Source organism: Danio aesculapii, chromosome 5 (genome assembly GCF_903798145.1).
Source record: "Danio aesculapii chromosome 5, fDanAes4.1, whole genome shotgun sequence".
NCBI classification, from domain to species: Eukaryota; Metazoa; Chordata; class Actinopteri; order Cypriniformes; family Danionidae; genus Danio; species Danio aesculapii.
In genome coordinates this window covers 31,774,296-31,791,713 of record NC_079439.1, presented here as the reverse complement: position 1 = coordinate 31,791,713, position 17,418 = coordinate 31,774,296, and the positions used below count along the sequence as shown (strand labels likewise).

General features: G+C 36.9%; 1 protein-coding gene across 1 annotated transcript in view; it reads left to right on the top strand.

Annotated features, from left to right (window-relative positions):
• The window catches only part of phldb1a (pleckstrin homology-like domain, family B, member 1a), a 68,382-nt gene that overhangs the window by 2,077 nt on the left and 48,887 nt on the right, over positions 1 to 17,418 (top strand). Inside the window, 4 exon segments of the mRNA XM_056457920.1 lie at positions 1,647 to 1,748; positions 5,808 to 5,931; positions 8,528 to 8,698; positions 16,671 to 16,796. Of these exon segments, the coding sequence (XP_056313895.1) occupies positions 1,647 to 1,748; positions 5,808 to 5,931; positions 8,528 to 8,698; positions 16,671 to 16,796 (523 nt within the window).

Sequence of the window (17,418 nt, the reverse complement as noted above, 5' to 3'; positions counted from 1 at the left end):
CATGCGGTACAGGTGAATTGGGTAGGCTAAAATTGTCCGTAGTGTATGTGTGTGAATGAGAGTGTGTGCACATATGTATGGATAATGAATGGTGGTTTTTTTTGTTGTTTTTGTTCTACCAGACTGTAAATGTTAATTGCGTTTAGCTAAACTACAAACTACTATAAATTTTCCATTTTAAGCTACAGCTGTCTTTTTAGTTTTGATTTTCAATTGTGCTTTTTGAAGACTGCTAGTAAATTTGATTAGAAATCCCGAGTTTGGCTATTAATGTGAATAAGTGTTTCCAGTTCAAATGAATCATTTATCTTCTGATTTAGAATTATTTGTTATGAATCTGAGGAGAATAGCGTACTGTGTTTATGGATGAAATATTGCCAAGAAAAATGTATAATGAAATATTTTAACTTTATTTACAGTTTTTTTTGCTGCGAGTTTAAAACAATTTAGTTCTGACTGTAAATGGTTACTTACTATTGCTTAATCAAAAAATAGTGTTACAACTTTATTTGATTTCTATGATCATTTTGGAGGCATTACTGCCCTCCACTAAATGTTAAAAGTAGCTAGCCAAAACAGACTACTCTACACTGTAAAAGCGCTATACAAATAAAGGTGAATTGAAATAATATAAAATAGAATTTTCAGTTTTGGTTGAATTATCCCTGTTGAAAAGAACTTACGTTAAAATAGTTATTTCAAAACTATAAAAGTATGTTATTATTAAAGTATTTGGCTGTTTACAATGAAAACAAGATGTTCCTATTCAGCAGAATTATTGATTCTTTCACTTTATCTTAATCTGACAGCTACACCACTCCCTAATCAATAAAACGCTGTCCCAAAAGATTTTAAGAAAAGTAATCCTACAACTTTTTTTCTGAGAATTTAACAAATAATACTTTTGTTGTTCATCATTTAAGTTACTTATTGATGTTCCCCGTACTGATTCTCAATGACCATTATCACTGTATGTACACATGCACACACACACCCACACATTTATAAGCCCTGATGCACAGTGTGTCCTGCGGGTGTGTTTCTCTGTGATTCCCTGTGTGTTTTGTCTGAAAGACAATGAAATGATTCAGAGGTGAGGTGAGGGAAGGGGTTAGGGATGTTCCAGAACGACTGATCCTCAGCGATGTGTGTAGTGACCTGAAGTCTACTCTAGTTTATTCATGCTAATATGCCTGTGTCTGTACCATAGATAATTGGCTGCATCTGTTCAATGTGAGTCTGGGTGTGAGTATGTGTGTGTTTGTATGCGAGATGAGTCACACTGACTCATGCTGTGTATTTCAACCAAGATGCAGACTCCAGTCTGTTCACCACAGTTGATTAATCACAGTATGCATTTGTTGGATCACTGCATGACTGTATTTTGTCTACAATAAGGAAACACCTGATTTGATTATTTACTGTTAAGACACAAGTTAAAAGTGTCGTGACTGTGTCAGGTCTGCATATTTAATCTAATAGTCTGATTATGTAACTACAAGAAGTTAGTTGGTATTATGAATTATGACTTGAAAGTCCCCTTACATTTTTATGAGATTTATCTTAATCTGTCTTTAAAAAAAGGAACTGCTCTTTTAATTTTGGACTTTCAAAAACATCTGGCTATTTATCTCCTTTTCCAACAGGACTTTAATGAGTGTGAAGAAATGATTGATAATTCCGTAGACATGGACAGGCTGAATCGCAATGTTCCAGAACAAGGCCGTCAGACACATCAGGTCCTACAGGTGAGCTGAAATATAATGATATATGTTGATATTAATTTGTTAATAAATTAATTAATCAGAGATGGATTTTCATTGATTACATGTATGTTAATTACTGTTGTTTTTAAATGAACTTATTATTCACCAAAGTTCATATAAGCACCAAGTTATATTATAATAAGCACCAAAACAGCATATTAAAGAATGTGTTCTGAAGAATCATGTGACACTGAAGACTGGATTAATGGTTACCCCACCCAAAATATTAGCATGCCATTGAAAAAAAAATCAATGTGTTAAAATTTCACAATAGTTCGGTCACCTGTAATTTTGTTTCAGTAAGATTAAACGTTCTTTCAGAATCATATCAAGGAATAGTTCATCCAAAATAAAAAAGGCTGTCATTTTACTCCACTTCCACTTTATTTTAATTTACGTTAAAGTGAACAAAGTTTTTTCTAAACATCAAGGGGGGGGGGATGGTAAAGCTTAGTATTTGTACTGTAAAACCTAGTATTTATCACCTAAAAGGGCAGTCTCCGAACTCCAAAGGAAGCAAAAATAAAGAGGTGAACCCTTCTCTGATTATAGGGTTGACCTTCAGCAGTGTCATTCTGAGAGGCTGAGTTCAGCCTTTCTGTCTGCATTTAATCTTGCTCAAACACTGCACTGCATTCCACCAATCAAACATTACAGGCTCTTATAAACATCAAGCCTAAGTTAGTTCAATCCACCTGTTAAAACTCCACTAGTTAAATACACACACAGAAAAACACAAACGGCTGGGCTGCCTGTAGAGAAAAATGTCAGAGGACAATGGAAACTGTGGAGCAGCTTTATATGCAGCCCTAATATCAAGAGATGACAGGATTAGATATGAAAGCTAAAACAAACAACAGTGACATTTAATCATTTTAAAAAGAATTCATATCGTGTTATAAAAGCTGTATTGCTGCTTACTCAGACGCCTATAATAATTAACATTTTTAAGAATGCTGGTAGTTTAACATCAATATAAAACACAGTGGAAGTCATTGACTATTGTTTTTCAAATTTCTTCAGAATTTCTTCTTTGTGCAACAGAAGAAAGAAACAGGTTTGGAGCAAGATGGCAAAATATAAAAAAAATGAACAAAAACACTGATATGAAAAGATGACATCTAAAGATACTTTGAAGATGCATAAAAAGAGATTGTTGATTCTGAAGGGTTTTGTCAAATAGAAGGAATCCCTGCTGAAGGTCAAAAATGAATGTGTAATATACTGTAAGTGTAATAATACTTATATTATATAATTCATTCATTCTTTTTCTTTTCGGCGTAGTCCCTTTATTAATCCAGGGTCGCCACAGAGGAATGAACCGCCAACTTATTCAGCACATGTTTTATGCAGCGGATGCCCTTCCAGGTGCAACCCATCTCTGGGAAACATCCATACACACTCACTCACACTCATACACTACTGACAATTTAGCCTTCCCAATTCACCTGTACTGCATGTCTTTGGACTGTTTGGGAAACCGGAGCACCCAGAGGAAACCCACGCGAATGCAGGGAGAACATGCAAACTCCACACAGAAACGCCAACTGACCCAGCCAAGGCTCAAACCAGCGACCTTCTTGCTGTGAAGCGACAGCACTGCCTACAGCGTCACTGCGTCGCCCTATATTATATTATATTATATTATATTATATTATATTATATTATATTATATTATATTATATTATATTATATTATATTATATTATATTATATTATATTATATTATATTATATAGGTGTTATATAAAGATGCATTTCGGGGTGCCCAAACTTTTTCTTAAGAAGGGCCAAAAACCAAACTTGATTAGGGGTGGTGGGCCGAAGTTAAATAAACCAAACTATTACATTAGAGTTGCCATGGTAATTCCCTAATTTATTAATAATTTAAAAAAATGGAAAAAATCATATTGATAATTATATATGTTTTTACATTTTATAACAAACTTCTTACAATAAAAACAAACAATCCCAATAACACAATGGTGATTAATGCTGAAAACATACACTTGATTTGCTCATTGAGGATCTTTACTTAAAAAAAAATCTAATTCATGCACAAAGTTTAATTTAATTATTTCATTTGCTTTTTTTGTAACTTAACAATTAAACAAACAAGCAAAAGGTTACGTTAAATTAGAAATGACGAGCTCTGTTGAAGGCATTCGCCCCCAACTTTTCAGTCAAACTCTTCCTTTCTTCTCAGATGGGATGCCGGGCCAAATCAAACGTTACCAAACGCTACCATATATATACAGTATATAGTCTGTCTATCTGTTATTGTGATGGATAATCCCTTACTATACTGTATTAATGTACTGCACATATACTGTAATGTATGACATAAGCATTAAACACAAATTTAGCTTGATGTCTTTTTAATTTCAATAGATGTTTTGTTTTGTTTACTCTAAAATGGCTGTACATTGTTATAATTGTAACTTAACTACCATCCTAATAGTATCAGATCATTTGCTTTCTTTTTATGAAAGAAATTCCCAATTTTTTTCAAGCTCTGTGCATGTTTATCTTGTATTCAAATTTGTTTTAATCCATGCTACTGGATATTGCCAGTGGTCATTCTATTCGTAGCTCATTCAGAGTATTAAATCCCAGATGGGAGAAGACTGATGTGAAGTTTCCAGATATAATCAGCAACTGGTTACACTTTAGTTCCCCCCACAATTATAATTTACAATTTGAACCCAAAAATGATCAGTCTGTCAGATGAAGAAGAGTCAGTTAAAAGAAAGTTAACTAAAGATCATCAGCAGAAACCAGCTTCAACACTCACAATGAGTTCATAAAGGCTGCTTTCCTTACAATCTGTTTCTTACCCAAGGCTGTGTGTACTCTCAGCTGTCTTTATCAAAACTAGTTAAAAACCGTTATAATCTACATCCAAACTGGCAGCTTACATACAAAGTAGTTAACTTTAAAAGATTTAACATGGCTGAACTATCATATTTCAGTCATTCGTCATGAACCACGGCTGTGTTCGAAATGACACCAATGTTTTCAAAGTGCACTGCGAAGGGAGTGCAGTAAACATAAAGATAGCTAAAACTGAACTGTAAAAATACTTTGAAAGCAAATTACACCTCAGAGAGATGACTTTAATGCTTTTTTTCTTTTTTATCATTCCAAGTTTAAATGTCAGAATGTTCTAAATGAATAGGGCATAGGGGGGATAACTGGGAATAGAACACAGCTAGGAACTATGTTTCTTACTACAGCTTCAGAGGTGTAATTGCAAGCATACAAGTTTGCGACACAGTTTGCAAATGTTTGTTGGAATGATGGATTTGGGAAATTGCAAATCAACTAACTATGTTAGTAACCATGGAACTTGTGTTCTTAGTTGTCTAACGATGGCTTTCAGAAACACACCCCTGACTGGGTAGATCAAGAGAAAACAAATCATTTGGCATACAGAAAAGCAATCACATACAAATTATTCCAGTTTTACTCTGAAGTGGGGTGACACTTAGGTCATCATATAATTTAGGCTCTTAAACTTTATTAATAATCATAAAGACATAAGAAAGGATATGTGTTACTCCATCTTGGAGCGGACATTCATCAGAAAATTCACGTCATCAAAAATTATATAAGATGCAGAAAAACATTAATTATACACTTTGTTTCCATGTTGAACAGTGCCTCCCCACGTTCTCAGACATCAAAGTGTGATTTACCAAGCAAATAATCCCCATGCTGCCCTCCATCTGTGACATGCTGAGGCCAAATATGTTACTCCTTTTGTCATTTATCAGTCTGATCCTTTGTCTTTCATTTGACCACTAAATCCTGTTAGCCTCTTATCCTGCATGGTGGTACCTGATGGAGCTAAACCCATTTCGCCTAGTTAGCCTCTCACCCTGTTGTTGCAGTACTCAATGGCCATAACTGAATTATATTAATCGTATTTTGGAAAGCACAAGCAGTCATACAGGAGCCTATAGGTCAATTTAAGGGTGATCAAAGGCTGTAATATGATCCATTATTTAAAGGTCAACTGAACTCTCCTCATATGTTCACAGAGCACGCCATTGGACCTGATTGAAACAGGCAAGACTCTCAAAGTCCAGGCAGAACGGCCTCATCTTGTCAGTTTGGGAAGTGGACGTCTGAGTACGGCAATAACCCTGCTGCCCCTGCCAGAAGGTACGTTCTTATTATAAAGTAAATAAGGACAAAACACACCCTGGTGAAGTGGTCAGCAGATTCTATCTACTCAATTAGATGTAAACATTGTCGTTTGACTGAGGATGTGGTTTGTTGTGGAATCTGTGTTTAGTGGCAATGCTTTTTTCAAGTGCTGAGACCTAATTACAATCTATGATAGCACAAACAGAGAGGATGCCAAGTGAAAAACTGGGCACTAAAGGTTAAATTGAGTATTTGTGCAGGAAGTTCATGAGAGAGGACAAACCTCACTGTACTGTCCTTTAAGCTTGGCTGTGCTTCGTCTCATGAAGAATGACAAATAGAGGACTTCTCCTCCCCTGACATTGAGAAAAAATGAGAGCAAGCATTCAAGTGTAAATCCCAGAGGAAGTGGATGTAGTGCACAATTCATCATTTGATCATTTTATAGAGGGCTGAATAAATACAGTGTCTTGTGCTCTGATGGAGGGATGGTTGGATGGATGGGCAGACAGACAGACATGTATATGTTTGTGTAATTGTAATTAAAATCCATTCATTCATTTCTTTTTAGCTTAGTCCCTTTATTAATCTGGGATCGCCACGGCAGAATGAACCGACAACTTATCCAGCATATGTTTTACGCAGTGGATGCCCTTCCAGCTGCAACCTGGATCGTGCCACCCACTGTACCACCATGATGCCCTGTAATTAAAATATGTTCATTTATTTTCATTTTGTAATTTGTTTTATGGTATTTCAAATCTGTAATGTTTTTGTCTATATATTTAATGTATATAGTATTTGGTTGCAACATAGGCTTATTCTGAAAACGTAGCCCTAAATACATTTCTAGAGATTGCGAATTATGTAGTCAGAAGTACGTATGGCTGCATTTTATCTTTAAAACAAAGGGTACGGAATGGTATGACGCCGTTTTTTTTCCGCTTACCATGTGACCGCTTACCTCAGTATGGACAGCTTTCACGCTGTTACCAGTTTGTCCAGTAGCTCGCCACATAGAGAGGAGTTGACCACGACAACAGGGTTGAAGTCTGGCGAAGACCGGTTCCAGAAAGCAGCTAAGACAAAAACGGAAGGCAAAAAATATATAAACAACTGAATAATAGGGTGAGAATGTGATAAAATCTGAAAAAGGTGTAAAAATCAGGTGAGGGCTTTTCTTTCTCTGGATTTTTTAAAATATATATATGTGTGTGTGTGTGTCCCCTGCTGGATAGGTAGATGTCGCCCAGAGCTTCAGGTCCCCACTTGGCATGTGTTTTAAAAAAAAATTTAAATACTTATTTTCAGTTATATTATGAAAAAAGACCTTAAAAGAAAATTTTGTATGTGATTTTTATTTTATTAAAATGAGCAGAAACCCTGGTCCCCTCTTGGCCTGTATAGAGCGACGGTCCCCTCTTGGTAGCATAGACATGTATGTGTGTGCGCGTGTGTGTGTGTGTGTGTGTGTGTGTGTGTGTGTGATCATCCATATGATCACCACATTTGTTAATATTATCACAAGTTTCATATGAATATGTTCCAAAACCAAATTTCAGATGCATTGAAATAAAATTTATGTGTTTTTTATGTATTTGTAAGTCAGACAGTCAGACAGACAGACTAACGAATGTACTGATGGATGATGGACTGATGATGTTATTTTTTATAATATTTGTATTGTTGGGCGTCACGGTGGTGCAGTGGGTAGCACGATCGCCTTACAGCAAAAAGGTCGCTGGTTCGAGCCCCGGCTGAGTCAGTTGGCATTTCTGTGTGGAGTTTGTATGTTCTCCCCGTGTTTGCATGGGTTTCTTCCTGGTGCTCCGGTTTTCCCCACAAGTCCAAAGACATGTGGTATAGGTGAATTGGGTAAGTTAAATCTGTAGTGGTTAAGTTAAATCTGTAGTGTATATGTGTGAATGAGTGTATGGGTGTTTTCCAGTGATGGGTTGCAGCTGGAAGGGCATCCGCTTCGTAAAACATATACTGAATAAGTTAGTGGTTCAATCCGCTGTGGCGACCCCTGATTAATAAAGGGACTAAGCCAAAAAAATGAATGAATAAATTATTGTTCATTATTTAACTGTATTTATATTTTGGATTTATTGTTGATGTTTCAGCTGTGTCTTGTAAATTACATTCACAATGGCAGTGGCTTTAGAACAAGAATTATGAGTCTTTGACCTAACTTTGACACAACCCCCTGTTGCTTCACTCCATGTAACGGAGCTTGTTTGAGTGAGAGCATGCACATTTGTCTAAGGGAATGTGTATGAGTGCCTTAAAAAGGTTTTTTTAAAAGAATGAATTACATTAATCTTCAGTCTAACAAGCAGCCTACACCCACTTTTGCCCCTTGTCTAAATACCACTGTCTCAGTCACGTCTGCTCACTCAATTGGCTGAGGTTATGGCTCTTTTCCACGCATCTGCTTCACTGACACTTTGAATGAAATAACTCAGACAGTGCTGGTCACTGGAGGAGGGGGTGTCTTTTTCCTCCTATGTCTAAGTTAAAGGAGAGGGAGACATTGTTTTTCAAGCCTAATTCTAGATGCCGCAAATGTTGCAGTAATCAGTGTTAATAAACTAAATCTATTTTGCAGGGAAGACTACACTTGGTCATGGGAACACAGACATTAATATTCAGGGTCCGGGTGTGACGTCTCAACATTGCTACATTGAGAATGTGGGGGGAGTCATCACCCTATACCCCTGTGGAAACCAGTGCTCAATGGACGGCTTAGCAGTTACCAAGCCAGTCAGACTCACACAAGGTAAGCAGTGGCTTTGCAGTTGGTTTAGGGTTTATTAGTTGATATCAAGCTCATTTGCTTAGGTTGAAACAAACCTTAGTGCACTCACTCTGTTAGTGCTGTTCAGTTGAATAAGCACAAACACTGCCATCGAAACCAAATAAGTAGACTGAGATTCTGATGCTTTGAGTTAAATATGAATGCAATATGCACCAGAATCAACTATGAAAAAAAAAGTAAGACGCAATCTCACAAATAAGATATAATTTTGGATGTTCAGTTTGGAAACATATACACTGGGGGTTCTCAATCTCGGTCCTGGAGGTCCGGTGTGCTGCAGATTTTAGCTCCAACCCCAATAAGACACACCTGGGCTAGCTCTTACTAGGCTTTCTGGAAACATCCTTGCAGGTGTGTTGAGGCAAGTTGGAGCTAAAATCTGCAGGACACTGGGCCTCCAGGACCGAGTTTGTGAACCCCTGGTAGACACCGAAGTGCTAAATACGTCAACACTCTTTCTAAAAACGCTCATCTGTGAGCGCTTCTCCAATTGTTTGTGCATATAACAAACATTGAGCACTCAACGCTTCATGTAAAATGCAGTGCTTTAATTGATAACAATAGAAACAAATGCTCAGCTCTGGAAAATGCAGTAGAAAAGTAGTGCAATTGAAAGGAAAAATGTGCTCTGTGTAAACGACCCCTTATTAATGTGGTCGCAGATATATCATAAAGCTGTTTTCAAGTTTTTTATACTCAGGTTTAGTCTAAAAATGACAGTGTAAATGCTGAGCGAACCAAGATGAAAGTTTTATTTTCCATCTTAATCCAGACCAATCAAATCAAGAAAACCAAGAAAACCAAGCTACAAGTGTGAACACACTCTTAAAGGGATAGTTCACTCAAAAAAATTTAATTTCCCCACCATTTACACGTTCAAGTCATTGTAAATTTGTATGAATTTCTCTTTTCTGTTCAACAAAAAAAATCAACATAATATTATGAAGATACCAAGATACTAGTTACCAAGCCTGTCAGTATCATACAAGGTAAGCAGTGGTTTTACAGTTGGTCTAGGGTTTATTAGTTGATATCAAGCTCATTTGCGTAGGTTGAAACAAACCCTAGTGCACTCACTCTGTTAGTGCTGTTCAGTTGAATAAGCACAAACCCTGCCATCGAAACCAAATAAGTAGACTGAGATTCTGATGCTTTGAATTAAATATGAATGCAATATGCACCAAAATCAACTATGAAAAAAAAAGTAAGACACGATGTCACAAGTAATATATAATTTTGGATGTTCAGTTAGGGCATGTGTACACTGAAGTGCTGAAAACACCAACACTCTTCTAAAAGTGCATCGCTGCCATTGACAACAACAACAACAAAAAAAAAATGCTGAACTCTGGAACATGCAATAGAAAAGTAGTGCAATTGAAGGGAAAAAAGAGTTCTGAGTGAACAGCCCCTTATTAATGTGCTTGCAAATCAGCCAATTCAAATGTTATCGATTAAAAGGGCAATATCAGTGGTTATCAGCTGATAGATATGGGCCAGTAGTGGCCTTCTGCGCCTAATGGAAGACTCAGAAGGCTGTTATCATCCATCCACATGGTTAATCAGCTATAGATCACATATGGCTGCGGCCAGAAGTTAACCAGAATTATATATATTATTTATTAAATTTACCATTAATTGTATTTTATTAATGTCTACCCCTACCATAAACCCAACCGTCACAGTAATGTAAAAACAGATCTGGATCTGGAGTCTTCTCTATTAGTATAGCTGATTAACTCTATGGATGGATAATAACAGCCTTCTGAGCCTACCATTAGGCGCATAAGGCCCCTACTGGCCCACATCTATCATCTGATAATGCCCATTCAATCGAGTGATAGCATTCAAAGCGGGTGCCGTTAATATAATATCATTATAATATCATAAAGCTGTTATTTGTTTTATAATATTCAGGTTTAGTTTAAAAAAAGGATGGAAATGCTGAGTGATCCAAGATTAAAAGTTATGTTTTCTATCTTGGTCCAGACCAATGAAACACATTGGCAATCAACCAGGCAATGCAGTGGCGCAGTAGGTAGTGCTGTCACCTCACAGCAAGAAGGTAGCTGGTTTGAGATCCGGCTGGGTCAGTTAGCGTTTCTGTGTGGAGTTTGCATGTTCTCCCTGCGTTCACGTGGGTTTCCTCTGGGTGCTCCGGTTTCCCCCACAGTCTAAAGATACAGGCGAATTGGGTAGGTTAAATTGTCCATAGTTTATGTATGTGTGTGAATGAGTGTGTATGGGTTTCCCAGTGATGGGTTGCGGCTGGAAGGGCATCCGCTGCGTAAAACATATGCTGGATAAGTTGGCGGTTCATTCCGCTGTAGTGACCCCAAATTAATAAAGGGACTAAGCCGAAAAGAAAATGAATGAATGAATGTAAACACATTCTCAAAAGCATAGTTCACACAAAAATTTTAATTTCCCCATCATTTACTCATGTTCAAGTGTACAAGTGGTTCTAATTTTGCATGAATTTCTCTCTTCTGTTAAAAAAAAACATGATATTATGAAGAATGTTGGAAAAAAGCACCCATTGATTTCCATAGTAGGAGCTAAAATAATATGGAAGTCAATTGCTGTTTTTTCCAACAGAACAATTAAACTCAAACATGTTTGGAGGGCGAGTAAATGATGAAAGACGTACCACCCCTTTAACGTGAATTTTGAAATTGAAACATTTGGTTCCAAGAAAACCTGCAACTAATTATACATTAATTATTGTTCTTTAAGTTCAATAAAGCCTCATTATGTCTCGCTAATGGTTCTTTTATGTTCAAATTTCTTTAGGATTTTCACATTTATTTTCAGCTTGGTTGCTTGAGCTACGTTGACAGTTAATCGATGGGCTAGATTCAGTCTGCACATTAATAACACACATTTCCAAATTCCATTCCACTCATCAAGAGAGGATTATGGCTTTGGTGAGCAAATGTTTCAGCTATTATCAGACTCCGTGGTCTGCTTGCTTCTAAAGTTAGAAGTCATCATATACTGTAAGTAAAATAGAGTTGCATTCAGAACAGTATGAACCTTCTATATAACGCAATAGCTGACTCAACACCAGATCATTACTAGCGCAGATAGGATTGCTTTTCTAAAGCTAAAAGAACTGTGTAACCGCTTTGTGTAAATAATGATAACGCAGTGTTTGAACATCCCTATTGGAAAAAGAACTTGACCTTACACTATACTCTTTTAAGCTATTTCAGGCTCTCCATTTAAGTTTGGAATCACACCAGCTATTTGTGTTTTTCACAGGGCCAGGAAATGGCACCATGATAACAGCGAGGGCTTGTTTGAACTTCCATTTGAAGAACTTGACCTTGCCCTTCTCTGTTGGGTTATTTCAATCACTCTAAAATCGCATTGCTCTTTATCAAATCTCCTCTTTATACATTGGGGAAATGTATTGCAACAGATATATGATGTTTTGTTTACTTGCATTCTCACAATATGCTATCTTTCATTAACAACTGCAAGCCTATTAACAAAGTACCGCGTTAACAAGTTAATGTGATAATTTTTGACGTTTAGCTAGTGTCATTAATTTAATACCATTTCGAGAATTAAAGGACAGTGATGGTGTTGATCCAGATGAACTGATTTGTAGTCCGCCCCCTGTTCTCAATCTGTGCATGACAAAACACGAGACCGACAGCCGGCGCGGGGACAGCTGTCCAGCGCGCCACCCGTGCGACTGATAATACATTAGTCTTAATTAGGCGTCTATAGTCCTCCTCAACAGACTTGCAATTCTTTCAAAACTCGGTTTTACTCAAATTTTCGGTTTACATTTACACAAAGCAACTTTTAGTGTTTTAACGTCAAGAGCTTCACCAGAGGAGAAAACTAAATTGCGGTTTTAGCTAATACTTTGTCGTATTAAGTGCTTCTTATTTATCTTGTCCGTTTTCTTTGGGCTTGTGATGACAGGCGGGCAGGTGACAGCTGTGCAGCTTTGTGTTGTAGCAGAAGTCAGTGAGTGGACGCGCTCTCGTAGCTCTTGATATTTGCATCACAAAAGCTGAGGACGCACGCACGCGCTCAGCGCACTTTACTCCACGCGACGCGCGAGAGCTTCTCAGAAACATACTCTCCGCTGTTTGTCCGTGTTTCTAACCCACTGGATGTAAGTTGCAGTTTTGTTCCCAAACCTGGTAGGTGACATTGCTTTATCTTTAATATTTCACAAGTTATTTGTCTGTTAAGATTTAGATTGGAGGTTGTATGTTTGCTACTTCACACTATCGATTAACCATGACCGCCGTTTAATCTCGTAGTGTTGGTCAATGTTTGTAAAAAATCTATACAACTATAGCCTCCAGTTAAATAGCCTAGTCTAATATAGTATAGTCTAACTTACTGTGTAAGCGTGCGCGTTGCTTCCAATGTTTAGGCTAAGTCACTATCATAAGTTACGTATTAACTTGCAGTTTGCAAGTTCAGTAATATGTCCTAGTAAAACAGTCATTACACCGAAGAATTAAATGTTATTTATTGTTTAAACATTTTTTTGCTAATAAAAAACTAGATATTAACATACTAAAGCTTTTGTTTAATGTTTTCAAAACATTATTATCAAATTATTACGTATTTAATTTATTTTGTATTAACATTAATATTTTAATATTAATTTGACAATAAACATTAGTGCTATTTTTCATGAATAATAGCTAAACTCTTTCTGGACTTCATTATGCCCACTGACCCCTCTGGATGCCCTCTTGTGCCATATGTCTGTTTGATTGTTTAGTCTTTAGTTATGTAAATAGAGGTCATAATTTGTCATCAGTGATTTGACCTAACATGTTGTGTCTGTACCATATTTTTAGTATGTGTACAGACTTATGTTCAGAGTTAATTTTCAGGCTGGCCTTATGTTCTGATTAGTTATGCATTGAAGAACGAGTTTGATTATTAAATTTTGCAGCCCTGTTGAATAAATACTAATTGTGCTCTGTTGAATTTACACTCAACATATACGCACACTGACTGTTATTTAGCTTTTACATGTTCATAAAAACAATACAATTTAATTTAGAAGACAGGTTAATCAGAGTTTAAAAAGGGGTCTGCATCTTGTGTAGAATAACACAATGACATTATGTGGAGCTCATATTAGTGTTGCATGCCATATCCTGTCCTCTACTGTACTGTAAGTCAGCAATGAGTCACGCTGATCTTATATTCTCTCTGTGCTTTCTGTGCCAATGTTCATTATGAAATGGAGGTCTGGGTCATAATTCACTGGCATTTTGACAGACTGCATTGATCCCTCTGCTCCATTAATCACAGCACTTTCATAAGGGCAGAGGACAATGTGATATGAATGTATATGAGGCATACATGTATGTGTTTTTTCTACGATTGGACAAGCTCAGTCTAATCTTATGTTTGGACTGCTATGATACGGACAGATAAGCTGGGATACTAGTTACAATAAAATGTGTAAACACAGATGAGGATTCATGCCACACAAACACTGTGTGTGTATCATGTACTGATTGCTTTTGGTTTCTGTTTATTATGTTTCATCCACACCCCTGCTTTGTTTGATTCAAATTCCGGATTCATATTACATTGAAACAATAAAGTCATATAATAAAGGTGTAATATTAGCAGTTTGAAGCATAAGATCCCTTTTCTTGAAGTAATTATTTAAAACTGCTCCATTCAGTGCTGTTAGTTATTAGTGGCAACTCCTACTTATTTTTAACAGATATTATGACCTAATATTTGGCCTTCATTCCTTTTTAAATTTGTTTTAGTGGTATAACCCAGAGCAGGGGGTCACCAGACTTGTTCCTGGATGGCTGGTGTCCTGCAGAGTTTAGCTCCAGCCTCCAAGCCTAATCAAACACACCTGAATAAGCTCATCAAGCTCTTAGTTATACTTGAAATTTCCAGGCAGGTGTGTTGTGTCAAGTTGAAGCTAAACTCTGCAGGGAACCAGGGCTGTATCTGAAATTATCCCTATATTATAGTGCACTATTTGAGGGAGCAGCCAGTTTATGTAGTGTGCGAAACCATAGTGGACGCTATGAAGTGCACTCAATGAATCCCTCAATGCAATGTAGTAATAACAAGTGTACAACCCATGTACACTTAATAGCTAGAAATTCCCCATAATGCACTGTGAGAGTTCCTGCAACAAATGAATCACTGTGTGTAAGCACAAGATCTAAAGTCAATCCCAATGGTGTGGTTAAACAGGAAACATTATTTAATTGTAGTTTATTTATTTAGTTTTTTAGTTTTTTTTATTTATTTATTTTTAAATTAGTTTTTAAATTATTTTAAATTATATTTAATTATAGTACACGTTGGGCGACGCAGTGGCGCAGTAGGTAGTGCTGGTGCCTCACAGCAAGAAGATCGCTGGTTCGGTTGGCGTTTCTGTGTGGAGTTTGCATGTTCTCCCTGCGTTCGCGTGGGTTTCCTCCGGGTGCTCCGATTTCCCCCACAGTCCAAAGACATGCAGTACAGGTGAATTGGGAAGGCTAAATTGTCCGTAGTGTATGAGTGTGAGTTTATGGATGTTTCCCAGAGATGGGTTGTGGCTGGAAGGGCATCAGCTGCGTAAAACATGTGCTGGATAAGTTGGCGGTTCATTCCGCTGTGGCGACCCCGGATTAATAAAGGGACTAAGCCGAAAAGAAAATGAATGAATAGTAACGTTTGTATATATGCCAGAAATAAAAAATCTTATAAAGTCTTAAAACATTATCAGTGCTCCCTTCTGATTACGAATAAACAGCTCGCTGTTAAATAACTATCACAGGGTTTGACCAAGAAGTTGAAAATCGAATCTATCTAAGGGATTTATCCAGCAAAGCTCAAACAAATCGGCATCCTTTCTGGTTCACTGAGTGCTTGAATTCACTCACTTATTTACTCCTTTAAGTGGATTATATTAGTGGACTAACGTAGGCAATAGTGAATGAGGGAATACAGGGGCGATTTCAGATACAGCACAGCCCTTCAGGACTGAGTTTGGTGACTCCTGTTGTAGAGTGTGTTCACACTTGGCAGGTTTGGTTTTTAGTAAAACAATTTCTTGTGAAATTGCACTATTAGTGTGGTTGTTTTTAAAAGAATGTGACTGCTGCCATTGTAAAAGTGGTGTGCATTAAACAAATGAACATAGAAAAGATGGATAATTCATGGTGCAATTCCATACAAAGACAAAACAGAAAGCCACAAAAGATGCAAGATTTTTAAATTATTATTATTTTTAAGTAGCCTTTTAAATATTATCTGATGACTTTAATGAAAGCAATGAATTTAGAAGCTTCTTAAAGAATATTTACACTGTAAAACTATTTTCTAGTGTAGGGCTGCACAATATATCTTTTAGCATCGATATCGTAATGTGTGCATCCGCAATAGTCACATCGCTAAGTTATGCGATGTTCAGTCTGATAGTTGACCAGGAGCTACAGAATTGTATTCTGTAATAACTGTATTTATGCAGACTTTATGATTTATGCAAAAAAAATATTTCTTACTTAGGATTTTTGTCGTGTTTCTAGTCCAAATATGTACATTTCAAAGTGAAAACAAAATTATTTCACTTACCCCACTTGCAGATAATTCCCTTAAAGCAAGCAAAATCTTTTAATTTTCACGTATTTCTTCTGATGGTGAAAACAAAACAATATTTTTACTTGGTCTAAGACTTTTTTGATATCTGGACCAGAAACAAGACAAAACAAAATAAGACAAACAAATTATTTAATATCTGTACCCGAATACTGTTAGACTCCCCAGAAAACCATCAAATAGAGCTATTCAAACCATCTTCTGAAACGGTATTCATATAGCGATATTTTATTTTTCTTTGATAAATATTGCTATATCAGATTTTTCCAATATCGTGCAGCCCTTTTTGTCTATTTTTTGCTAACCTGTGCTTTTTTTTTCTCAGGGTGTATGCTGTGTTTTGGCCAGTCATCCTTTTTCCGCTTTAACCACCCAGAGGAGGCCCTCAGGATGAAGAGCCTGATGCCAGGTGGAAGTCCTGGATTTACCAATACCTACAAGAACCACTCAGGTATTTATGCAGAATTACACTGACCTAAAATCTGGTAGTAGAAGACAACTGTTCTGGATGCTGTGGGGTGTTAAAGTTGCTAAAGTCAATCAAAAAGAGAGTTACATTCGTGAACAATGGTGCACATTCTGTCAGTTTTCATCACTAAATGTTGCAGCAAAAGAGCCACAGAGAGGCATTGTACCCTAGATAATTATAACAAGTTCCAGACACTGCTCAGGTGACACAAATCTGCCTAAAATAACTCTGCATAATCCTGCCTCTTTAATATCCATGGTAATGGAGGAAACTCCAGCTGTGTCTTTGCCCAATTTTAACACTGCTCTCACTCATTCAGCTTTGAGTTATTTCAATAATCTAGAACCAAGCAAGTGAGATCCTTGGAGAATAAATTGCTAATTTGTAAAGAATGAGAATCTGCATGCCTCCGTCACTCTGTCAACTGCTGGAAAGCCCCTGTGGAGTGACCTCGGCTCTGACCCTATTTAGTAGTTTAAAATCCTTGAGCACCATATTGGACATTTACAGGAACGTGACACTGTGACAGTGATGAATATCACATTGTTTTGAAGCTTGTGTGGGTGTTAACTGCTTACTGAAACATTGTTTATCTGCCTGAGCC